The sequence below is a fragment of the Girardinichthys multiradiatus genome, chromosome 14 (genome assembly GCF_021462225.1).
Source record: "Girardinichthys multiradiatus isolate DD_20200921_A chromosome 14, DD_fGirMul_XY1, whole genome shotgun sequence".
Lineage (NCBI taxonomy): Eukaryota > Metazoa > Chordata > Actinopteri > Cyprinodontiformes > Goodeidae > Girardinichthys > Girardinichthys multiradiatus.
Genome location: NC_061807.1, coordinates 25,719,657 through 25,746,933, shown reverse-complemented (window position 1 = coordinate 25,746,933; position 27,277 = coordinate 25,719,657). Strand labels below are relative to the sequence as shown.

Below are 27,277 nucleotides of genomic sequence, written 5' to 3'. Positions count from 1 at the left end.
ATTTGTCTTTTTACACATTTACCAGGAATTCCAGTAATAGTGGAGGGTGCTGTATGTAAAAATGTTACATTGCACATGGTTAAACATTGTGACAAAGTTTGAAGTGATAAAGTATGTACCAGTAATCAGCAATACCCCTATGGTGTCACTTCAGACTGCTTATAGAACTTTACCATTTTTCTACTACTAAAGCAGACATCAGTTTTTTCTTGTGCCAACAAATGGCTTGTCTAAGGTGTGGGCTTCTAATAGTTTGCCAGTAAGCAAAAAGACCTACAGAGACAAGAACCAAATAAGCTTATTTTCAATAGTTAATGTACTTGTGGTACTTAAGATACTTTAAAAGAGTCCCAAAGTAAAAACACAGATGTGGAAATGAGCAAAACTTTAGTAAACTAATGGAAGAAGTCTTCCATTAGTTCATTTTGATACCGGTTTTGTGTTTAACCAGTTTATAGTCACCAGAATTATCGACATGGCATATGTGAGTGAGAGCTCCTCCCAGTTCACCTACTTTTATTACATTTAAACTTCTATGTTGGATTTCCCAATCTAGAAAGTCTGTGGTTTCCTAACAGCCCAAAACTGGCCCAAAAATCCAACATAGCTGCTAAAGCACAAATGTACGTATAGCTGCAATGTTTATTTGTATTTCTTGAAGTTTGAATCTAATTAATTGTAATACAAGCACAATACTGTACAGCATTTACTATTGAATGTGTTGCTGCAGGGTTTGAATGGATAAAATACATGGAAATACATTAGTTATCAGCTTCTATTGCAAATTATAGTTAGCCTGGTTTCTGAGCAAAACAATGACCAAACCTCACTGGTTGTCCAAGTTGCAGTTGCAACACACGTCATCATTTCCATATCTGACTTCTGACTGTGGAAGCAAATAGAAGTAATTAGGGTGAGGTTTGAAAAAAATAGAGTTGTATTTTGTAGTGGTGTAGAGGGTATTTTCAAAGAAGTTAATATAATTAATCATTTAATGCAAAACTGAGCTCTGAATGATGGATTACACGTTTCAAGTTTGAAGTATTCCATTCCAGGTTGTTTATTCAAAAGGCTATGCATTAAAAAATGCCAGAAGCAAGCTACTCAAGGAGGACACAAGGAGGAATCCAAAGCTTTACAGGCTTGCAGTGAATGTTTGAAGTTGCTAAGTTTTAACTAAACTGTGCTTGGACAGATGTATGATGTTTGGACTTTTAGAGGGTTTAAGGCAATGAAATAAGAGGAATCAACTTCACAAAATAAAAACTCCCCTCAGTGCACACCTCCACAATCACCACCATCACCGCCACCTCCACCCTCTCTCTATATCCACCCACCCATCCACGTTACCACTCTCCTCACTCCACTCCTCCTCTTCTTCTTTCCACAGATGAGCTCACAGTGCCTGCTCTATATCCCAGCAGCCCAGATGTGTGGGCGTCATACCCGCTGTACCCGGCAGAGCTGTCGCCGGCCCTTCCACCCGCTTTCACCTACCCCTCCTCGCTCCATGCTCAGGTAATCTGCAGATCCCATCTTCCATTTCCCCATCACCATCATCACCACCATCACTGCTCCTTCACCTACCGCCGAGCCCACACCACAAACGCCGCTGTTTTCAGCCCCGGAAGACGCTCTCTGTTCCATTTCACAGATGCGCTACACTTGGTAATTTTGTTGATAGAAGCTCTGCAAAAATATTTGCTGGCAACAAACTGAAACCCAACAGGTAAATGTTGGTTTTGGAAAAAAAATAACCCATCTTGTACAAAAGTATCTTTTTCTTTTTCTTTTTCTTAGTGATATCTGCAGATTTTCATGTTGTACAGTGGTTAGTTTAATAATAATTTTATCAACATTTAAATAAATGCCACAATCCAACAGTCAGTGGGTGGGGCTAACACTGCTTTAGACAAGTTAGTTAGTCTTCACTTAAACTACAGTAACTAACCAAGATCTCAGGGTCTATTTTATAATCCATGCTGACAGTTTACATTATTACATGGTGGACTGCAGCGCTGGGAATTTTAAAGTATTAAATAACTACAGAAATAATTAAATAAATGGTTTTTATCAGGAATTCAGGTTATTGATAGTGATATTAACATTTTCTATTTAATTCTGTTTAACAAATTAGTCAAAGAATTTCCACATTTTCTTTTATATATCTATATTTTATCATTTTAACTTCAAATGTAAAATATAAAAACATTTATTTGACTAATTATGTATTTGCCTGATTATGGCATCTTTAGTTTTCCACATTGAACAAGAACAATAATTTAATTGAATTTAATTAAACAATATTTGATGCTAATAGAAAAGTAATTTTATTTGTAAAGATTTCGAGCATGAAGAGCTCATTTTTGGCCTTCTTAAGAAAACCAGACCCTTTGAACCTCCAGGAATTTATGTAACTGTGAACAAATCATTATAGGTTCAACATTCTTTAAAAATATAAAAGAAAATATTTTAGTTTGTTTTGACAGATTCAAAAATAAAAAATAAAAATCCCTGATTATGAAATGTTTTACATAGTTACTTTAGGTTTCAAAACCTACAATCATGACTGCATGAAATACATGTAGTTCTTGTGAAAAAGTAAAAAATCCAATGTTTGCATCATTACTTTACCATAATCTCCCTCTATAATTAAATGGTATTTGGTCCACTTCATCAAGGTCTTTAAATCTACACAGCTCATGGTGTGAGCTCACATGAGAGTTTTGATATTGATCTCTTGAAATTCTTCTCATGAATCCTGTTAGGTTTAGGCTGACCTGCTAATACAACCTCAGTGTCAGACTGGCTTGATTTGATCTCTTAGTATTTGAAGTATTGCTTGAAATGTTTTAACTGGGTCATGCTGTGTTGTTCAAATCTGCTAGAGAGGGCATATAGAACACATTTCCATTCATATTACAGACACTTGTGTCTTTTAGCTTAATTCCCACCATAAGCTAAAGCTGAGATGAAGTCAGAATTTGAAATGAGTGCATGCTGAATCTGCCTAGCTGGCATTTTCCACATGCGTGCCATGGATGTGCACACATGCTGAAACAAAGAGAATCAAGCTCTGTGATTTCAGTAGGGGGTTGTGGTCAGTGATAGGTTTTTTTAGAGCCTCCTCAGGAGTAGGTGCTGATATAAAGCCAGAAAGGGCAGGCCCACACACACACATACACCGAGGGCTGGAGAATCAAATATAAATCATGTTAACGTGAGCTCACCTTCCTGGCTCCACAGCTAATCAGCTGATGTCATCAGGGTTAGTGGATGCTAAGAGGTGTTTTAGGCTGCATGAAGTCAGAAAGTTAACTGGATGTAAAGTAACCCACCACTAAAACAGAACAGTAAGTCCTAATATGAAATGAAATCTGCTTGATATGTATCATATAACGTTACAGTACTCTTGCTTTTTTGTCACACTTGACGTTCCAGATCACCACACATTTTAATATTAGGTAAATATAACCTGAATAAATGCAAAAACAGTTTTCAGATGATGGTTTCATTTATTAAGGGAAAAAAGCTATCCAAACCAACATGGCCCTGTGTGAAAAGGTAAGTGCCCCCTAAACCTAATAACTGGTTGTGCCTCTCTTGGTGGTGTCTGCCATTAAGTGTTTGCAGTAACAGATACTGTAGCTTTACATCACTGCAGAGGAATTTTGAACCGGTCTCTTTACAGAACTGTATTAATTCAGGTACATTGGAGAGGTTTTAAGCATAAAAAGCCTGTTTAAGGTCATGCCACATAATGCCGTTCAGATATAAGCCCTGACTTTGACTAGGCCATTCCAAAACCTTCACATTATTTTATTTTTTTTACTATGCAGAGGTTGACTTTCTGGCGTCCCTCAAATCAATGACCTGTGTCAAATGGAACACACACCTTAAAAAGCTCCACTTTTTTGTCTTGGGGATCATCATAATGTCTTTTGGTAGATGTGAGACAGACCTTTGTACTCTTATTGTCCAGCAGCGTTTTTGGCCGTGTAACACTTGACATCATTTTTACTCTTTTTTTTTGTTGAATCATGAACATTGACCTTTACTGAGACAATTGAGTTCTGCAGTGCTGTTTTGGGTTCTTCTTTGACCTCCTTGATTAGTTGTTGGGGTTCTCATGGAGTATGTTTGTATGTTTTCTACATTTATGGCTAATTGCTCTATGATTTGCTAGAGTCCCATAATAGATGTCAGTTAGATCAGAACATCTTTTAACTTACTTGATGTTGTCAGACAGGTTCTGCTGCAGTGATTTCTTGATTCGACAGGTCTGGCAGTAATCAGACCTGGGTGTGGCTGGTCAAATTGAACTCCGCTTTACAAAACGTTGGTTAATCACAAATACTTTTATACGTATAGAAAGGTTACTCTGAATAGCTTTTTTCCCTTAATAAATGAAATTGAATACTTTCTCAAAGAACTATATACATATCAATGTTATATTATTTTGTGATAGTAATAGTTGGAGGCTTTAAATATAGTAATGAGTGGCGTCTGAGCTCCACAATGAAGATAATTTTTTAAGTTATGTTAATGTGAGATTGTGTGTGTTTAGATTCGTTGGCTCCCACCTGCAGATGGAACTCCTCAGGGATGGAAGTCCAGACAGTTCTGCTGAAGTATGTGTGAGTAAAAGCATTCACATACATACACACACACACAAACACACACACACATACTCCAACCCTGCTTTACTCCAACGTGTACTTTATAACACACTATTACTGTAAATGTTATGACACTTTGTTTAAACAGGTGCAAAAATATTACTAAACATTCCTAAGGAATTTCTTAGAATGTTAATTCAAGTTTTTTTTCCCTTTTTGAAAAAAAACCTCACATGAAAAATCTCCATCCTGCCAACTTCCAAAACTAACCAGCTAATTGGTCTCATATCTGCTGGTCCACTTCAAACACAAACATGCAAGTCGCCAGCAGAGACTCGCCTGTTAGAAGTAAATGTAGGAGTGTAAGGCCCGGTGGGTCAATGAAACCTCAGCTACTCCTCACGCATCATCATCAGAGATGAAAGGCACAATCTGAAAGGGAACTCCATTATTTTCACACACACCCCCTCACTGCATCTCTCTCACTCAGGTCACATGTTTGCACAGGGTCGACTTTTCTCATTGATGTTATAGTTGATCTTGGGCATCAAAAGCAGCGAGTCAAACAGAATTTACAATGAGAGTGTCAACGTTGATGGTTTGATAAAGCGGACTGACTAGGGCTTAGCAAATATGACTAAAATGCTAATACATGCTGCTTTGATTGGGTACATAAACACCACAGCGGGAAGTTACTCAAGTACTCTGCTTGAGCAGGATCATTTGGTAAAAATAGCAAATATCTTGTTTTTTACTTAACTGTTTATTCTCCGTGATGGATGTTTGCTAAAGTTTAGCTGCTTTTTAGCCAGTCACAGATGATCAAACAGAACAGGGGATTTCCCACTTCGGTCTGTGTTTTGTAGATTTGAAGAAGGGTAATGACTAAGAAGGATTCTGTGGGAAGTGTTTTTGAAGTATCAAGGTGGTAGTGCTGGCTTTCCACTCAATGTTCAAATGAGTTTCTTCCAGTTGAAGAAATTTAGCCATTGTGAGATTTGTAACTTGACAGAAGCTGACTGATGACGGCCTGTTTGAAAACATAAAAATCTGATAAGTGCATGCCACATATCTAAACCAACAGCAGGTTGTGCTGAAAACACTCTTCAATGTGTAAGTGCTTAGTGAGGATAGAAGCCTCAAAGTACGTATTTGCAGTATCAGTAAAGTCCTTCTATTAAATGGGCGATATGGCATCAAAATTATATCACGATATTTCAAGAAGATTTTGCAGTGACAGAATTTATATTGATAGCGCAAAACACAAATAGGACCCTGTTAGTTCATTTAAAACTTAAATTAAGAAATAATAGATGACATACAGTTAAGGTAAAAATAAACTTCCCCTTTTGATATATGATATCTGCCATCCGTCCTAGTAGTTCTGATTAACAGAGAGGTTATGAAGAATCAAAAAGATCTCCTTGTACAAAGGTATCAGTCAGGAGAAGGGTGCTTGCGGACTGTTACGCGTTTGTGCAAAACACTGCAAAGGTCTCATATTTATACAAAGTCACATTAATGCTAGCAGCTTTTCGGATTTGTCAGAGTTAAAATAATAATCTGTTTCTATTTTAGTAATGCTACTTGCACTAATCTAATCGCTAATTTAAGACGCTAGAGAGAGTTTCAAATGGTGACTCTATGTTCCTAAATATTAAAACCTTTTTTTTTTTTTGTGGCACTAAGGGCCTTTATTTCAAAGTGGACAGTCTTGACATGGGGTGGAGAGAGGAGAAGACATGAGAGAAAGGTCTTGTCGGGTTGGGACTCAAACTCAGGACATCTGCGTCAAGGACTGAGGCCTCTGTGCATGGGTCACACGCTCTGTCGCTACAAGCCACGCCCATAAAACCTTCTTTTATAGACATGCATGTTGTGACATCACCTATGTTCCTAATATAAATAATGAATCACTGCTAGGCTTGAAAAAAACATTTTGAATGTTCTATATATTCTTATAGTTCTTAAAAAGGACATCAGCATAGGCCAACAAAAACTCTAGATTGGAACGAACATGCCTTCTAGAAAATAAGTTGGAAGATGTGAAAGCTCTTTGAGGAGCTATAACTTGATGATGCATTTCCCTATTATTAATTTATAACTGCAGATTAAGTCAATTAGGTGAATTATTTCCTTGCTGGTCCTTTTGATTATATTGCAGCCCAGAAATCACATTTTCTCATAATGCAATGGTTGCTGTTTAACGCTATATGTATTGAGTATTTTGCTAGCAGAAGATCAGGTGGTATTGTTACAACACTGTCATGCCCAGTGGAAGGGTGTTTGAAATATATTGCGCCTGTATGTGAGGGAAAAATTACCATGCCCACACTCTTGCAATAACCATAAGAAACACAGAATTTTCTTGAGACCAAACAGCAGTTATTAGGACTTACTTGTCATTTTATCAAACCCTGTCAGGATGAAATACATTTTTTAATTTAGAACCTCTCTGACAAACTACGCTTTGGAGAATTATAAAAGAGACCGAACAGATATAGAGAGACGGAGGACATGATCAGAATGGTCGTAAACGCTGGATACGCTACGACAAATACATTGGTACTTGGGAGCTGCTGGAAGCTCTGTTTTTATGAGTCTTTATTAAAAACGATTATTGTGGGGCTTTGTTTAAAGTAAATTACATCTGAATTAGTTTACATCGGCGAGCAGTACTAGGAGCACTTCTAATAAGTACTCGGATAAGTCAGCTGCATCGGCTGCATTTGCGCTCTGCTGTTGTGTTTGCTGCTGTTGTGAAAAAAAAGAAGAAAAAAAGAAAACAGAAAGCAAAACACTGCAAATCCCCCCTGATAGTTTGTGTTTCTGTGTATACACAAATGGCGCCAGTCTCTCTGTCACCTCCCTCCAGTGTCTCAAGACAGGAAGAGACATGTTTCCCCTGGCCCCCTTTAGGGAGTCAATGGGAGGTGGCAGAAGTAAGGAGGCTAACATTAATCAAGATTTTGATTGGTGCTAGTCCTCCGCTGTCTCCATCTTACCCTTCTTCATTATCTTTTAATTTCCAAGAACTTTAAAGATGTTACCTAAAGAATAAAAGCTTTCTTGATGACCTGATGTTTTGGATTTAATCTCCATTGAGGGGAAGGGAGTGGAATTGGGAGGGGCTTGGAGGAAATAATTACTCCCATCAAACCAGGAGGAAGTCGTTTGACCAGTCACTCTGCCCCAGTGGATATTAACCTCGTCGGTGAATCAACTTCCCTACATCCGGCCTGCAGGGGAGGGTGATGGAAAGCCAGCACATCCTGTCAAGATTATTGTGATAATTACAAACATTTGCTGCGGAAATATTGACAGGGCAGTACCCTTGATTGTGCAGCATCTAGGAGTAGTACATGTTCAAACTTTAGGAGATAAGGGTTTAGTTTGTTTGACTTCTGTTTGTGCTGCTGGATTTTTATTTAGATTTTAGATCTACAGCTTCCGCCACACTAATCGGCAACCCTGGTATAGATGTAAGCCTTAAATTAATTAATAATTTATTAGTTTTCTAGAATACACTACCAGGTTTTTTATTTAAAATGTCCTAGTAGTTACCAGGCCCTTGGGGGCCTGAGAAACAGGATCACAGCACTACAGATCCTCCACTGTGCTTAGCTGGGGGCATGAGGAGCTTTTTGACAAATGTATTGTGTGTTTCATACCAAATCTACCTGAGGTGTTTGTTGGCATAAAGCTCATTCTTCATCTCTTCTGGCTAAAGCACAGTTCAAGTCCCCTACATGCTTACGTTTGTGATTGTAGTACAGAAAATACATTTTCCTGGAATGCCTCTCATACAATATAGAAAGTGTCTAATAGTTGTTCTGAAAACCTTGTAACCCTACGATACTCTGCTTTGCTGCAGTACTCTAGCAATGAGCTTCAATTTTTTTTACCTGTCTTACCATCCTCCTCACTCTGTGTAGTGTAAAGGTAAACTTTGACCCTCGTCCAGCTTCGTTTTTCATAAACGTTTTCATTTTTGCTGACTGTAGACATCGTTTAGTTTAGTGCAGTAGCAATTTTTATGTAGCAATTTCATTACTTGTAGGGTTTAACACGTATTGGCCTTGCTTTAATGTTTAATGGCATGTATTTTGAAGAACAATTTGTAGAAATGGGCTTCTGTGTTATGTCGTGTAAAACACAGGATTACTAATTAAATAGTCAGATACACTTGATCAAGTTTAAAAAGTATGGTATAAATTACAACATTCCGGGTTACATTTTTTCTTCTTAACACAGGATTTTTCTCCACACTAAATTAATGTTTTCAGATTCAGATTTCAAAGGTAAGAACATTTTTCATTGTATTATTATGGTATAATCTAAGATTTTTTACACATCTTTACAAGAGAGGCCAATAAGTATTCAGTTTGGGCAATACAACAATTATGTCTCTTGCAATACAAACACATTGACCCAAAGTAGCATAGATTTAACAGAAGCTGCTGTTTTTCCTCTGAAATCCCAGACATCCCTTCTTTCCAACTCCTTTCCACTGAAAGATTACTCCCTGGGATTTTTTTTATGAGTGAAACAAACTTTTTTTCACAACCACTGTTTCAGGGTTCAGAAATGTGATTTTGTGGATTCATTCCAAGCATTTTATTCACTTTGCTTACATTTTTAATTCATCCTGACAGAACATTTTTCTACAACCACGTGAGTTGGATTAAAGTCAGAGGAGAAAATAAAAGATAAAACAGATAAAGACTGAAATGATTGTTGCAGAATGAGACATTTTGACTTTTTTATATTTTACACAAATAGTAAGCATCCTCAACACAAATCTAATGTGTAATTAATACATTCACGTTCATCACAATGAAGCTGAAGGAAGCTTATGTTTGTACCACCAGAGAGCTTTTTGTTTAGTTAACCTCCATGCTCAGTTTGTTCCTGATATGTTGCAGCTTTGCAACATTTCTTGTTTTTGTGTCCTTTGTGAATGGTAAAAGAAAAAAATCCACAAGCCACAGATATTTGTTGTCTTGAGGCGAGCTCTTAAAACAGTATTACTAATTGGCTCACTCAGCTTTGCTGGGTAAAATGCTCGTGACAAAGTTTTTTAGCTACAGAACACTAAGTATTAAGTCAGCAAGACGTGACAGAGATATAAATAGAAATATAAAAGTATTTGTGTCTCTTGAACTTTGACGTGACTTTTTGTCACGTATCGAATACTAACCTTTATTGTATTTTATTAAGATTTACAACATGAAGTAGTGCATCCATTCAGGGTGGTTTTCAAAATATTTTCCAAAACAAATCTAAAATGGGGCTGTGCTTTTGTACTCAGCACCCTTTACTCTGATACCCCTGAATACCATCCAGGGAAACTAATTCCTGGTGAATAAACAGCATCCTACAAGACCTAAGAGTACAAACAGAGTTAGGTCATAAGACAATGTTCCAAACTATGAATATCTCTCAGAGCACTGTCCAACCCATCATCTGAAAATGGAAAGGAAATGGCACAACTGCAAATCGACCACGTCATGGCTATTCACTTAAACTCACAGGGCAAGTTGAGAGCAGAACATTAAAATGGAGAAGCAGCTAAGAGGCCTGTGGTGACTCTGGAGGAGCTGCAGAGATCCACAGCTTAGGTGGAATAAGTATGGGTTGTGCACTTCACAAATCTGGCCTTTTATGGAGGAGTGGCAAAATAGAAAGCCATTGTTGAAAGAAATCCATAAGATGTCTGGTATAAAATAGAACTCTTAGGCCTAAAGGTGACACATCACATTGACACCCAATATTATACATACACATGGCAGATGGACATTTTAAAATATCTTCCGTCAACCAAGAAGTTTCCTTCTTAAAAGATAATAAACCAATTTAAAAACAACAACTTAGCTGGTTCTATTCACATTTTTTTTTTAAAGAAACAATAATCAGTGGGAAAATTTTGATTATTATTACAGCAACCAAACCCTTCATATAATTGCTGACCCACATTTTGCATATTTTCACTGCTGTTGTATTGATTTATCTTTGGTGACGAGCTCCAAGTCTTTGAGGCCGAAAGGCCTCCTTGACATCACCCTAATCTTTAGCTCCCACCACAGATTCTCAAACACGATTGCTTGAAGTCAGATGAAACATGTTTGGTAAAATTGAAAGATTAATTTAAACCTAAATCTGTCAGGGATATAAATACATTTAAGCTTAACTGTATGTGTGGTGGGAAAACGAACGTCCCACAACACCCTGGACACACTGTCTCCTTAGCATGATGATGCCACTACGTTTCCCTGAGGGGACACTTCTCTTTTTCAGGGACAGGGAAACTGGTCAAGGTTGATTGGGGGATGGATGGAGCTAAATATCAGGCAAAAGAGTTAGTTGTAAACCATGATTTTTTTCCTTTTACTTTACATTTATGAACTACTTTGTGTAAGACTATCATATGCAGTCCCAATAAATACATTAAAGTTTGTGGTTACAACGTCACAAAATGTGAAAAGGTTCAAGTGGTGTAAATACTTATGCAAGGCACTGTTTTGTTTGTTGCTCTACTGTGTAATGTTGTGGGAGTAGTCTTGAAAAAACAAACGCCTGTAATTAATTACAAATGTTGAATGTTAGTGTTTCAAAATGGGAGGTGAAACTTGTCTAAGAGTCAGCAGTTTAAGAAGGATTGTTGTTGGTCAGCGGTCGTCTTGGCTTCTGACTAACTGGGACGACTCAGACAGAGAATGCAGGCAACTGGAACATTGCTGGTTCAGGCAGGCGTTCAGGCGACCGACTGCGAAGACCTGGCGGAACCTCAGAGGCAGAAGCAGAGCCAGGCGAACCCTCGGGTCTGGGTTCAGAGGCCAGAACGAGGACAAACTGTTCCTTGAACCCCCTCAGGAACAGGGTCCGACAGCGCTTCCTCCTCGAACCCCTTGTCTCTGGGTTCAGAGGCCAGAACGCGGACAAACTGTTCCTTGAACCCCCTCAGGAACAGGGTTCGACAGCGCTTCCTCCTGGAACCCCTCGTCTCTGGGTCCAGAGGCCAGAACGAGGACAAACTGTTCCTTGAACCCCCTCAGGAACAGGGTCCGACAGCGCTTCCTCCTCGAACCCCTTGTCTCTGGGTTCAGAGGCCAGAACGAGGACAAACTGTTCCTTGAACCCCTCAGGAACAGGGTCCGGCAGCGCTTCCTCCTGGTACCCCTCGTCATGGGTTCAGAAGCCAGCACGAGGACAAAAACCTCAGTGGCATGAGCAGGAGCTGAGGCGTCGCCGAGACCCTCGATGACTTGAGCCGAGGCGTTGCCGGGAGCCCCGATGACTTGAGCCGAGGCGTTGCCGGGAGCCCCGATGACTTGAGCCGAGGCGTTGCCGGGAGCCCCGATGACTTGAGCCGAGGCGTCGCCGGGACCCTCAGTGGCGTGAGCAGGAGCTGAGGCGTCGCTGAGACCCCCGATGCCTTGAGCTGCGGCGTCCCTCTTACGGAGGAGGTTGAGGCAGACTTAGAGTCAGGCCCTGAGTCAGGCTGTGGTGTGTCAGGCTGTGGTTTTCTCAGGCTGTAGACCTGACGTGGGCTGCTCAGTAGCAGCAGCTCCCTGGAGTCCTGGCGTGGGCTGCTCTGCAGCAGCAGAGCTCTGGAGACCTGACGAGGAAGGAGGTGGACGGCAGTAAAACTGCTATACTGCAGTCTCATAATCCCTCTCCATCTGCCAGGTGCTGCCTCAGAACACCGGGCTGGAGCGAGCGAAGACGGCATGGGCGGAGGTGCAGCGAGCCTGGCATACAGAGCTGTGGCAGACGAGGATACAGGATTTCTTGCTGCAGCCCTCAAGTCAGCTGGCAGGGAAGCCACCTCCTCGCCAGCCGAACAGGAAGGTGCTCCGTGCCGACCTTTCTTGCGGCGGGAGGAGGGCGAGGGCTTCACTGCCGGAACAGAGTGCGCAGCCGGGGTGGCAGGTGGAGAACGGCAACGAAGGGGACCTGTCCCCAGACATGGAATCGCCAACCTGGATCCGTCATAAGCCGACTCCAGCACTTGACAGCCCTGCCGAACGGCGCTGTGTCTTCTCCGCCTCCCGAGACAGGAAGGTAAAGAGGTTCATGGAGTTAGCCTGATGCTCATCCGCGAGGTCCATCGTTGGCGGAAACATTCTGTTAGGGCTTTGAGCAACGGGACCCCAGAATGCAGACGAGCAGGCAGCGTAATGGTAAGTGAAAAAAAAAGATTTAATCAACAAAGATGCAGGTGAACCAAATAAAGATAATATATATGGAGTGTGAAACAGGTGGAGCAAAGAGACAGCTTAACTTGGAGCAGGTGAACCAAATAAACATAATTGACAGACAGAACAAAATGTGGCTGGAGTAAAAACAGAGAATCTTGAATACAAAACAAAAACTAAAAAAAAACATGAGACAAAAGCATAACCAGATCCGAAAACCAAACTTGACAAAACATGAACGAGAGGACATAACTAAAGCATGACCAGAAAAAACAAACAGAAACATGATTCAAAAATCTAACAATAATAATAATAATAAACAGAAGAACGATTCAAAACCTTAACTGTGAAAAACATAAAGAAAAAACCAGAAACCAAAAAACCAAACAAACCCAAATCATAACACAGACACATCTCTAGAACAACTGTTAAGAGGAGACTGTGTGAATCAGGCCTTCATGGTAAAATAGCTGCTAGGAAACCACTGCTGAGGACAGGCAACAAGCAGAAGAGACTTGTTTGGACTAAAGAACACAAGGAGTGGACATTAGACCAGTGGAAATCTGTGCTTTTGTCTGATGAGTCCAAGTTTGAGATCTTTGGTTCCAACCACCGTGTCTTTGTGCGGCGCAGAAGAGGTGAACGGATGGACTCTACCTGCCTGGTTCCCACCGTGAAGCATGGAGGAGGAGGTGTGATGGTTTGGGGGTGCTTTGCTGGTGACATTGTTGGGGATTTATTCAAAATTGAAGGCATACTGAACCAGCATGGCTACCACAGCATCTTGCAGCGACATGCTATTCCATCCAGTTTGCGTTTAGTTGGACCATCATTTATTTTTCAACAGGACAATGACCCCAAACACACCTCCAGGCTGTGTAAGGGCTATTTGACCAAGATGGAGAGTGATGGGGTGCTGCGCCAGATGACCTGGCCTCCACAGTCACCGGACCTGAACCCAATCGAGATGGTTTGGGGTGAGCTGGACTGCAGAGCGAAGGCAAAAGGGCCAACAACCGCTAAGAATCTCTGGGAACTCCTTAAAGACTGTTGGAAAACCATTTCAGGTGACTACCTCTTGAAGTTCATCAACAGAATGCCAAGAGTGTGCGGAGCAGTAATCAAAGCAAAAGGTGGCTACTTTGAAGAACCTAGAATATAAGACATATTTTCAGTTGTTTCACACTTTTCTTGTTCAGTGTATAATTCCACATGTGTTAATTCATAGTTTTGGTGCCTTCAGTGTGAAGCTACAATATTCATAGTCATGAAAATAAAGAAAACTCTTTGAATGAGAAGGTTAGTCCAAACATTTGGTCTGTACTGTATATTTTCGAGTTTTTTCAACTTTTTTATAAATGAATTTTTTGAAAGCTTGTACAGTCCAAATATTCAAATATTTCTGTACTATATTGTTTGTAATTTTGTTCACTTTTTATTCATGGTTATTTTTTATTATTGTTTCTATTATTTATTTATCCTTCCTAATATTACCTTACTAAAAGTGGACCTTCAATCTGTGCTGCCACTGAAACTATTTAATCGCTCGAGGGGGATGATAAAGTTGATCTTATCTCTATATTAATAATTGTATGATTGTTATAGACGTTTATGTGCTCATTTACTCGACTATTAGGGGGGTGGATCCCTGCAAAATCGAGCCGGTAGCTTTTTATTAATTCATTGTTGTACACTGTTCAGGGAATTTCTTTTCTTTCTCTCGGTCTTTCCGCCATCTTCTCTGCTTAAGACACTCTTAAGCTCACTAAAAGTCCTTCTCACTACCCTTAACATTTCCTCACGTTACGATCTCTCTTAAGGCCTAAAATGCTATGTGAATAATTTTTATCTTACTGAGGAAAAATTATGAGAAAATCTTAGAATGCAAGAAATTCTCAGATTTTTCTGAGAATGACGTCACTAGGAGCTACTTCTAGTCTTAGGATTCTTTGTGAATACGGGCCCTAGCCTGTTGAGGCGACTTTCTGAGAAGTACATTTACTGCAAGTTCAAACAGAAAACTATTGACTTTTCGAAGATGATTAAGTTTTTAGCTTTGTTTTGTAATACCCCACTGGACACTCAGAGTTTTGTCATTCACCTGAAAGCTCATAAAGCCAAATTGTTTTTGACATTCATGCCCTGGCAAAGAGCTTGCTCCAAAGACAATCTAATAGTGGAAGTTAATGCGAAGTGAACTGCAGGGAAAGGTAATCCGGATTTTCCATCTGAACAGACATGCAGGGAGTGTGATGGGTGTGAACCCCTATCATGCGGGCTTGTGTGTGACCCTGTGAGAGACCAAAATGTATGTGTGTGTGTTGTCTGGCTGCCTGCCCTGAGGAGGTTTTTGGCCAATAGCCTGACAAAGCCACTGGTTCCTGTGCGATGTTGGATTAACTCCAATTGAAGGAGAGCTTTAGGCCAGCTGGGGCCCTTTCTAATAAGGAAGTAGGACTTTATTCCTACATCCCCTGCTGACACACAGACAGACAAACACACAGAGGCATACACTGTAGCTGCATCAAGTCTCAGGAGCTACATGTCAGCAGCTGCAGTCACCACCACCCACCTCCCCAGCAACTGTCGCTGGGACGTAAACAGCCCAGGACTGAAGGTTTTTCCTCAGATCAGATGGGGGTCCTTTTTCATTGCCTTGCAGCACAGGTTAAATAGTAAAGGGGCCACTAGGGTGTGTTAAAAGCCTTAGTTTTTGCTGTCATAAAAATGTTTGCATTTTGCTGGTCTGGACAAATAAGCGGTAGAAAGGAGAAGTGAGCATAAAAAAAAAAACACATTTGCAAATCTTGGGTGAAATTCAGAAAAGCAGGGCGAAGTGTATCATCTATAGAATGAGAGAGTGAGGTTATTGGCCATAATAGCTCAGATGAGTGCCCCCTCCAAGGAGATGTTAGAGCTACAAAGAAACACCAAGCCAGAAGTAACTTCTGTGAATATAATATTCGGTAGACTGCTACATTTCAACTGCCATGCATTCAAATTACATGACAATATAAAATTTCAGCACCTGGATTTTTTTCACTGATCTGCATGTATTAAACGACATTGTTTTTAGTGACTGAGTTGCTAAAACTCATGGAGAGTGCTGGGGACATAGTGATAATGTAATAAAAACAAACGAGTTAGAAAATGTTGGTTAATTGCAGCTGATATTGTGATTGCTATATTCCACAATAATATTAAATTCAATTCAATTCAAAATTTCAGTGCTATTATGAGCTCAGAAACCTGAATAATACTCTGCAAACAGATCATTGCTGCGTAAATGCTCACACGCTTGACTACCAACAATTTTCTCAAGAATTTTAGATAAGAACGGAAGATTGGATATATGTCTATAATTTATTAAGTAATCTTGATCAAGCGAAGGTTTCTTAAATAAAGGTTTAATAACAGCTACCTTAAAAGCCTGTGGTACATATCTATTTACTAAGGATAGATTGGTCATATCTAAATGTGGCTGGTAATCAAAGGGAACACTTCCTTAAATAATTTGGTTGGGACTGGGTCTAACATAAGGTTTTGATTAAGCTAATATTTTTGATAACTCAAGAAGCTCCAATGGATCAAAACAGTCCAAACACAGATCAGTTTCCACAATTACTTCCAATGCTGTCTCACTTTGTGAGGATGTAGTAATCATGTTTGGGAGTTTGCTAGTTATTTTGTTTTTAATAGAATCAAGTTTATCTAAAAAAAACAATCACATAAAGTCATTACTGCTGAGAGCTAAGGGAATGGATGGCTCAACAGAACTATGACTTTGTGTAAGTTTAGCTACTGTACTAAAACGAAATCTGGGATTATTCTTATTCTCTTCTATTAATGATGAGAAATAAGCTGTTCTAGTTTGGCGAAGTGTATTTTTATTATTTTTAAACAACAATAGATAAATGTTTTCTGATTAAGTAGGTGTCCTCTAGGCTTGTAGAGTGCTAGTTTCTCTTCAGTTTTTAACATTGTTTTTTAAAGTATGCAGCTCTGAATTTAACCAGGGAGCCAGCCTCCTATGAATAATTACATTCTTTTTCAAGGGGGCCACATTGTCTAATGTACAACACAATGAAGAAGTAACACTATGAACAAGAGAATCGATTTTTGAAGGAGAAGAAACAAAAGTATTGCTCTCCACTGTGTTTTCTGTGATAGTGAGGAAATTAAAAACAGATTCTTTAAAAAGTTGTTACAGCATTGTCTGATAATGATCTAACATAATGAAATGTTCTTTCAAGTGTGGAGTAATCAGTTAAACTAAACTCAAAGGATATTAAAATATTGTCATACAGGGCAGGGCGTATGAGGAAATATTGTTATATTTCTTCACACTCAATGCAACATATCAGCACAAGGTCCAGAGAATGAAGACAAAAGTGGGTAGGTTTGCTAATGTTTTGAGTAAAGCCAATTAAGTCTAAAATAGCAATAAAGGCTGTATATTATATATTTAGGCTGTCACTTTTAGTGTCAACATAAATGGTAAAATCCCCCACTATGACCTTATCTGTATTTAACACTAAATCCGATAAGAAATCTGAGAACTGATCCGAACTAAAAAAAAAAAAAAAAACTGAACTAAAAATTGAGAATAAGGGCCTTGTGGACAGTACAAAACAACAAACAGAAGTGGTTTTAGTGGTTTGTAATTTGAATGAGGAAAATTGAGGATTAAATATTCAAACAAGTTGCAGCTATTAATTGTTCTGGGACTAATGAATAAATCGGACTGAAAGATGGTTGCTACTCCTCTTCCTCGCTGAGTATTTCTAGGTATGTGAAAATTTAAATAATTAGGAGTTGACCTATTTATAGTATCATAATCCTCTTGCTGCAGCCAGGTTTCTGTGAGACAGATTAAATCAATCTAATTGTCACAAATCAAGTCATTAACCAATAAAGTCTTTGAAGAGAGAGATCGTATGTTCAATAATCCACATTTAATTGTTTTATTTTTCTTTTCAGTCTGTGTTGTGTTTATTTTAATTTGATTTTAATGGTTTCCTCCTTTTAGGTTATTTTTTAATCTTTTCAATTTTGGCCATGGACACTGTCTTTATAGGGTAATGAGTGGGTAACAGAACAGAAGCTGCCGAGAGGAGAGTTAAACTACAACCCTGCTTCCTGGTCTGAACCCTGGGTTTTCAGAGTTTTGGAGAACTAATAAATTCGGCCAGATTCCTAGAAAGAATAGCTGCTCCATCCAAAGAGGAATGGATGCCTTCTCTCTGGATCAGACCAGGTTTTCCCCAAAATATTCGCCAATTACCAATGTAGCCCACATCGTTTTGAGGACACCACCTAGACAGCCAGCGGTTGAATGACAACATGCGGCTAAACATGTCACCACTGGTCAGATCAGGGAGGGGACCAGATAAAATTATGGAGTCTGACATTTTTTTTGGCAAACTTGAACTCTGATTGGCGTAACCAAGTGTCATTACCGCCAGCGTGCACAACTATCTTACTGAATCTACGCTTATGCTTAGCCAGCAGTTTCAGGTAGGATTTGATGTCGCCCGTTCTGGCCCCTGGCAAACATTTGGTGTCTCTAGTGCTTCTGACTATGGAGCTGAGTCGGCTTCTCAGCAGGTGTGTCGCCGAACGGGGAATATTTGTTAGAAACACAGACCCTTGGTGGTCAGTGGTGACCCATGGGCTGGGATCTAGGACTATGCTTTCTACGTACCGTCACCCAGCCGGCCTGAGGCCCCGGCTGTGTGGGCTCTGCTGAAAGACTGCTACGGTGAGCTACCATTGGTGGCTCTGCGCTAGCTAAGGGGCCTTGGCTATATGCTGGTTTTCAACAACACAGAGTAGAGCCTCCAATTCCGACACCCTCACCTCCAAAGCTACAAAAATACTACTTTTATTACATGTACCATTATCACTAAAGGAGGCAGAAAAATAACTGATCTTCTGACACAGAGAGCAGGAGAGAGGAGGAGAATCAGAGAGAGACAGAGAAACAACAGAATGGGTAGCCATGGTAAAGCTAAAGCTAACACTAAACTAGCAACCCCATACTACTACAAGAAAAACCATGTGAAACACAGAGGGTCCCCAAATGTTAAGTGCAGCAACAGAAAATATGTGTTTTAACATGCTTATGTGTTAGAATAAGTCAGAGATATCACAATAAAGAGAAATCAGATCACATCGAGAGAACCTTCACACACCAAACAATCCACCAAGTGCAACAGTGAAAACAGAAAGTGACCCAATATGCCTTACCACGCTCCTCTTAGTGCAATGGAGGGTTTTCACATGGTGTCGTGGTCACATCGTGGTCACTTTGCGATCGCCATCTTGGGTGGCAGCTGCAGCCTGTTTTCGTTGTTTTGGCGTGATCAGTGAAACAAAACTCCAGATTATTCAATTTAACTATGGGGAAAACTTGCTTAATTGTGGGTTGTGCTGCGCGTGGTGGTCAAGACGAACGTTCATTCTATTCTCCGCCTGCCGTGATAGAAAGTCAGTGTGAGAAAACAAAAACACTGAGTACACAATGTCGACTACTGTGGCTGAAACGGATATCCAGGGTGGATTTGGACGGCCTGAACCTCACTCATGCCCGAGTGTACAGTGCACATTTTGTGACAGGTAAATAAATAATGTTCGTCTACATTTATTGTAATAATATTCTGGAAAGTAGTCTGCCAAGACCATGAGCTGATCAGCTGATTCTGAGCTGGGCAGCACTCTACACTGCCACCCAACACTCAGCGCTGTGACCTACTTCAGTATGCTGCACTCTCACGCCTTGACCAGCTAGATGTAGGCTGCAATTTACCTTTACTGTTATGCTGTAAATGTATTATCTAGTAATATAACTATTATGTAATTATCCTATAAAAGGCAATATTGAACTTTCCATGGATTTTAGTTTAATAGTTACATACTTGTCTAAAAATTACGTGCGGCCAATCGTCCGGATTTGCGCTAGACAAACAAACTTTTGGATCCACCTTGTTGATGACCGCCATTTTCTTGAGGTACATGGCCTTATCAGGAGGCTGTAACGACTCTAGATACTTATCCATGGTCGAAAAAGTATGCAGTGTTGCAATGTTGTGAAATGCTTGAAGCGATACGGAGAAACCCAAGATGGCTTCAGTGACGTCAATGAAAACATTACATATTTTCCTTATATCGTGCAGCTTTAGTTTTTACTGAAATATGAAAAGCTAGCCAAAAATGAGCTGAAGAATTATAGAAATTTGATTGTGCAAAATTCTGGAGGTTTGTAATGGGAAATGTGTAGCAATCCTGTTTTTACAGCTATGGGCCAACAGAAAGTTTCCAAGACTTTCAACACAGTCATGGTAAAACCAAGAGCAACCTTTGCAACACCCTTATTCTTTTCTGCTTCAGCCATTTTGCTGTAGATTCTTCTATACTTAGGATCATGTCCTGTTGATGACCCAGTTTGGGTCAAGATTTAATTGTCCAACAGCACGTTTGACTCTTGAATACTTTGGTTCAAAAGAGTTCACAGTTAACCACCATGTTTGACAGTTGGTGTTAGTTGTTTGTGCTGATATTCTATGTATGGTTCCCTCTAAACATGGTTCTGTGCATTATGGCCAAATATGTTTTGACCTCTTCTTTACAAATTCAGCTTTGCAAACCTAAGTCATGCTGGCACATTTTTGTTTGTTGAGAAAAGTATTTCTTCTGGTAACCCTTCCATGCAAGCCATACTTGTTTAATCTTTTTCTGATTTTGCTCTCATGAATGTTTTTGTAAGTAATATTTTTTAACTATAACTTTCTTTGCTGATGTCTTTCCACGGCAGCATTGTGTTGACAGACGTCTGTGTAGCCCAGCCTAGCAAATTATGAAAACTCCAATTGAACATGCTTGAATGCTTTTTTGACATAAATCTAAAAGTATGCTATTTCTAGTAAAAGAATCAAGACAATTGTTTCCATTACCATGGTGGAAATCTGTTACTTGTTGGAATTTCGTGCTAACAAATGATTTAGCAAGTTTTGTGTTCTTTTTATTCACAGCACACAGTCAACGATCATTGATAACAAACGAGAACATTTGTTACATGAGACTAAATAAAGCAACAGCCAATGCATTCATGAGAAACCAAGTCTTTCTCAAACACTGCTTGTTTACCTATCTCACATTATGCACCAGGGCAGAGTTATTGGATGTAACATATTAAGCCTAAACTTCACTAAACCTGTCCTTAATCTGTGCAGACGTGTTCAATGATCAACCCAGGCTTTAACCTTGGCGTCTCAGCCAGAACAAATAGGGGGATATGGAAGCATGCGTCGCATCAGGTTAGCCATGCGGCTGTATAACTCATCAATTCCCTCATCCCTGATTGAACGCACAATGGGGCATCAGTTAGTCCAAGCATACTTACTCCCTTAAAACAAAAAAAAACATTCTTCTCGGGTAGCAGTTTACAAGTCTTTTTTCTCTCTGTATCAGGTCTCAGTCGCTTTCTTTCTCAGAAGGTCAAGAAGGGTTCTCTAGTTGTTTATTGTTTCAAAGAGTTACCCCAAACTCCTCTGAACTCAAGTTACCACAGTCTCAGAGAGATGTCTATTTTTAGCAGTACATCTGGTGAGACTGACTCGGAAGTCTGACCTTCCTTTACGATCTACTGGTGGAGGGATGTTGTGGTGTGTTTGTGGAAGGGACAGATTGTTGGGGGGAAGCTTGACATAAGTATGTAAGACATCCTGTGTGTCACAGTTCAAGTTTGGGTTTGAAAGGTTTGTAGGGAAACAAAAGGAAGGTCTCGTGATGATAGAAGTCAACATCAGTTCACTAGTCAGAGGAGAGATTTCATTTTCTGGGAAAACATTTGAGTGTATCCAGGATGTTGCTCAACCTCTGGCTAAAATAAAATCACAAATCCCTTTTGTCTTTTTGTTAATAAACAGTTGGACTTAAGAAATGTATATTAAACAGAGACCCTGGAACATTTACTGTCTTTTGAGTCTTACTTTCTTTGAACAATCATGGCTTTTTTTTTTAAACAAGAGGATCTATTTAGTCAGACTGCAGTTTTATAACTGGCACAAGCTTTTTAAAGCAGGAGCAAACAAATCGCTTTTTAGTAGAGATCAAAATTTTATGACAACTTTTATGTTCTGGATTTTGAACTCGCAAGACCAATTTTGGCAGCTGCTGTGGGCAAAAGCAGTTGCCCTAAAACAGGGTTTATTATTATTATTTTTTATAACAAAGACAAATTAGCACAACTAGAATTACAAAAATTGCAGTCTATTTGTGTGTTCCCTAATGAGTCTAGATCTTTCCCTTAACTCTGACATTTCCATTTCCATTGTCAAAATTTTCAAATCAGCATGTTCTATCACAGACAGCGATTAATAGCTTAAATGGATAACACATAGGAGAGCCTTCCTGTTATTTGCTGAAAGTCTTTACAGCCTAAGTGAATCACAAACATGTCTCAACATTATGTAGAAAATAAATGCATTCCATTCTTTTCAGATAGCTTCCTAAATCTCTGTCCTCCTCTGACTTCATTTTTAAACACTTTACTGATACTGAAAGCTGTAACGACTTCTATACCAAGGAGCGTTTTTGAAGGGTATCACCCGGTAGCGTTTGGGTATGAGCTGCTCATTGATCAGATTAAGTTTTCAACTGGCTGGTTAACAGTCAAACTGATAACCACCAGCCTATTTCTCTGTGTATCTCTGACCTTAATCGTATGTACCATGTGCTCAGGTAACTAAACAGACACGATGCCTTTTCTTTGCATCCTTAGGTTCCTGATGTGTGATGGTGGCCGTGGCCGGCTGTGACGGACGTTGCTGTTTGCTTCTTCTATTAGAAACTAGGAGGACTGACCTGATTCCAGATCCTGCCGCGACGCACCGTCGGTAAGTTTTTTTCCTCCATTGATTCAAACAAGAGAGGACAGCTAGGCTATAAGGTGTAGATCTCACATAGCCACAAAAGGTACCACCAAAGCAGTTCACAGTTGCTCTGTCGCACTGTGTCTGTTATTTCTTTGTGAAAAAGGTTAAAAAAATATGTCACACCTTCACATACATCTACTGGCTCAAACATAACCACCAAGACATTTTTAATACAGTGTCAGCTGTGTTTGTGGTTGGAACGTGGGGCGGAAAAAGTTTTCCAAGCCCATGCAAAACCCTTGAATTTAAAGGGACGTTTTTGTCTTTTCTTGGGATTGTATTTTTCAGACGAAAGTTTGTGTGTTCTTGCGACTACAAAGACAAGTATTAGAAGTTGAGGGAAAAATCCAAGATAGGACTTACAGGCATATGTCTTTATTAGAGTGTCTGATTTTGTGTGTGATTTCATGGCTTTTCTTAGAAACCATGTGTGTCATTCAGTTCTGCGTGATCCTCTTGTGTTTTCATTAGTGTTTAAGCTGGAATATGCACTATCCAATGCACTCTTATTCTCTTTCTCTTCTTTTTGTGTCTTTCTCCCATAGACAGCTGCAGCCTTAAGGGCTTCAGGACATACTAGACCCCAGCCTCCATCGCACATCAAGCCCCAATGCCGGACCCCTTCCAGAAGTCTTTGCAACTTGTTTTTTTTATACTGTTACATACTCGAGCTTTGCAGGCAGCGCTATGGCTACACCTCCTCTGAAACGTAAGATGGAAACACCCCTTGTTTACCGATGGCTCTGCGTTGAGCATATGCAAACGTATGGAAAAACAACAGGAGGGGATCCATGGAAGTGTAGCTAAAGTGCTAAAGAGTACTGTTATAATACTAGAATTATTACTATTCTGCATATCATTCATATCAATGTTATTATGATAAATACATGTCGAAGCATGACTTTGCAAAAAAAAATTAGAAAAATACAACAATGCTGTACATTTTTAGATATTTTAAAGAAATACAAAAAAGTATTTTTGTAATCAAGACGATGTTGAAATGTTTTGATCCTTTCATGTTGTGTATGAGAAATTGTCATACCTTTATTATTATTATTATTATTTTTCTTTGCCTTTTTATGTTTTGTGCCATTTATCAAATAACAAGTCGCTGTTCCATGCCAAGGCAGTGATGAGTTTGCCTCAGTGTCTTTTTTACACAAATCAGTGGATTTCGGTTCGCTCTTTTTTTTTTGTATTGGAGTGAGGTATATCAGAGCCCTTTTTTTTGCCCTTTAGGGTGTCATAATCAGATCTGCTAAAAGAGGCATCGACAAGGTTAAAGCCATCGCCAGTGAAAGTAAAAAGTGACCCCAGAGATGGCAGAGATTGCCAAACACAACTCCACTATTATTAGAAATATGCTCCTTCATTTTCTAGTAAGAGGACAACAGCCAAGTACAGAGAAACAAAAGACCAAAGGCATTTATTTTAGTTTTTTTACACTGGTGTGCTATTTAGAATTCAATTTCTGACTGCTTTGTAGTCCTCGGTCTGATTTCCTTATGAAGTACGACATTATTTTTGCTGCATGTCCCTTTTGGTGTCACTCCAAAGAGTCCTTCAGCATCTGAAAGAATTTTCACTTTAAGCGATTTGTCACTTATGTCTATTTTTAGGAAGCCTGTGTGATTTGACTAACTTTTGTCGTTTTTGAATTTGCATATTAATGATGGGGGGGGGGGGGGTAATAATCATTTCTAATCTGGTGTCTTTCTGCAATAACATCGGCTGTACGACATATCATGGACTGATCATGTTTCTGTGACATTTTTAATGGCAAAATTATAATCCCTGTCCCATTTGTAGAAAAATTTTAACTCTTGTACTCAGTTCTAGTACTTTTATGATAAAGTCACATGTCATATTGATGTGGCGATAAAGAAAAAACTCTGAAATGCTGTAAGAAATAAACAATACTCCTTGTCATCTTTACCCCAGATGTGTAAAACCATCTTGAAATAGTTGAATCATGTGCATTCATCAGTGTTTCTTCATGTTGAATAATAATATGCATCACATAAAGGTGGAACATATCACCTGAGTACATGAAGACTTTTTTTTTTCTTTTACAATTTTAAACCAAGTGTAGAGTCAAATTTATTAGAACAAGTATTTATACAAAAAGGTGTGCGTGTGTTTTTAAAAGTTTTTTTTTCTTTTCAAAGATCATAGAGGATGCCTATTGTTTAATTCACTGTAAGTATTATTGTAAGTTCAATTGTATAATCATTTGATAATTTTTCTAGAGCGTCTTTTGGTTTGTAGCTGTCCAATTGGAACAGTGTGTTTGATATGTGAATACTGCTATAATTCACTGTGAAAGTCAGAGAACAAGTAGATCTTTTCATGTTTTTCCAGCCTTATGGTACAAAAATTCCTGGAAGTTGATGAGACGATCCCTCTGTTTGTTGATGAAAGATATTCCTTTGCTTGGTTCAGTGTGTAACTGTGTGTTGTGCATGTTCACGGCATGTGTTTGTTCTTTTTCTTAATACATGCAGTGCTGTTGATATTTATGTACTTTAGCCGCCGTGAGGAGGAAATCGACCTCAGTGGGTTGCAGATGTTTGTTGGTTTGAAACAAAAAAAAAAAAAGATGATCAAATGGAGTTGTTTTTATGAATATGTTAAATGAAGACATGTTGGTTCATCTGCCATTAAAGATTGACATTAAAACTGCTGTCATGACTACAATATTGATCTGTTACAGCATCAGGTAACAAAGAATTATCTGATACCTTGCTGAAAAGAGGGCATAGGAAGAAGCATCTCCAATATCCTGGAGAGTTTTTCTCTAGCTTTACATCAAACTTAAAGATACTACACAGTGGTGCATTATTTTCGTCTGACAACTGTCGACCAACAGTAAAAACACTGTTGGAATATAAAGTATGGATTTTGACTGCAGAATTGTATAAAACACAACAAATGTTTTGAAAAGCGCACTGAAGAAAACAAAATGCTATTTTTTGTGTATATTTGTATCAGTGACATCACAAAAGGAGCAGAAATCAAACTGATCAACTTGTGTTAGAAAATGCTGTGGCAGACAAATGATTTTTGACAAGTTTCTGAATAATCTCACCTATTTTTGTTCATGCCATTAATAAAAAAAAAAACACATTCAGATGTATTTTGTCAGGGACAGCACATAGTCAGTGTTACAAATTTATCATTGCCCCATGTATAGGGTTTCTAGCTACTTCATGCGATTAGAAAGCACAAAAAACACATTCTAAAATATTAAACGAAAGGTTCCACATTAAAAGATAAGACTAAAGGGTCAAAATCTTGCACAGAACTAAGGATGATCCAATCAGATCAAGTGCATAATATTAAACTACTTCAAAGGATACAAACATGAAAAATAGTACAGTGCCACACGCTTCTCACAATGTATATATTTCAATGTTTTAACAATTCACATGTAACATTCAAATATAACTTCTTAATAAAAAAATGTGGTGGCTATTATTTTTTTTAGTAAACATCAGAGGTGATGGGAATACCTTTACCTGACATACCTACCAAAATACATCAATATGCGCCCAACCTAAATTTTCCTCGTCGAGCGTGTGTCTGGTCTGCATACTGCCACCCTCTGAAGATACCACTATGTAGATCCCTCTGAAACACGCTGAATACAATATTGTAAAAATATTTAACATTTCTGAGTTGTTATAGTGAAGGATTTCATTGCCACTCGTTTCCTTAGTGGAAGTCCTGACTGCAAGCACAGATAGAAATGAAGACAAGAGAGAAAAAAGCCTGCTAGAGAAAATTAGAGGACACCGTTTGCCCATTTAGAAATCCACCTGCACATGGAGCCATTTCCATTTTTCCTCTTTCACACTTGTCATTGGATAACACCACCCGTCTACACACACACACACACACACACACACACACACACACACACACACACACACACACACACACATCCTTGGGGGCCATCAAAACATGATGTGGGATACTATAAAGTGGTTTTTGTACCAGGGGAGCTGGAGACCTCTCCCTGCCCTCTATAAGAATAGCCTGACGAACCCAGGAGCTGGCTACACCTGAGACAGAGGCCAAAGCCAATTTACTTTCCCTCCATACTGTCTCTGCTCTCATCTGTCAGGCAGCATATAGCAACTTCTCACATGGCGCACACACACTCGCCCACATCTGACGGTGTTCACACGTTGTCACGGAGGAGAAAAGTGGTGGATAAAAGTGCCTCTGTGTACAGGGACGAATACTCATTTGGATGCATGCTATCATAAAACCCAACTTGCAACACGTTGGAGCGATGTTAGTCCCCTTTGAGGAGTTCATTAAAGAGGTGTTTGCGGTGTCTTTAAATTTTCTATCTTCCAGCTAAGGAATGTCAAACAAAATATACCTGCTAAGGTAAAACAAAAAGATAATCATTTGTTCACATGGTTGCCTGGGTTATTTTTGTGCATCCTTTGCCCATATTTTACTCACTGATAAATCTCCACTTGGATCTCTGCAGTGAAATATAAAGCTTTGGTTA

At 39.2% G+C, this 27,277-nt stretch overlaps 1 protein-coding gene across 2 annotated transcripts in view; it reads left to right on the top strand.

The window, feature by feature from the left end:
* The window catches only part of LOC124880921 (RNA-binding protein with multiple splicing-like), a 54,635-nt gene extending 29,200 nt beyond the window's left edge, over positions 1-25,435 (top strand). The window contains exons 6-9 of one of the 2 annotated variants that reach the window (XM_047386351.1): positions 1,391-1,518; positions 4,568-4,631; positions 22,599-22,713; positions 23,298-25,435. In XM_047386351.1, coding sequence (XP_047242307.1) covers positions 1,391-1,518; positions 4,568-4,630 — 191 coding nt within the window. In that variant the 3' untranslated portion in view covers position 4,631; positions 22,599-22,713; positions 23,298-25,435. Of the gene's footprint in view, positions 1-1,390; positions 1,519-4,567; positions 4,638-22,598; positions 22,714-23,297 lie in introns of both variants that reach the window. The other variant, XM_047386350.1, reaches the window with a different exon arrangement.
* Positions 25,436-27,277: the final 1,842 nt, after the last annotated feature.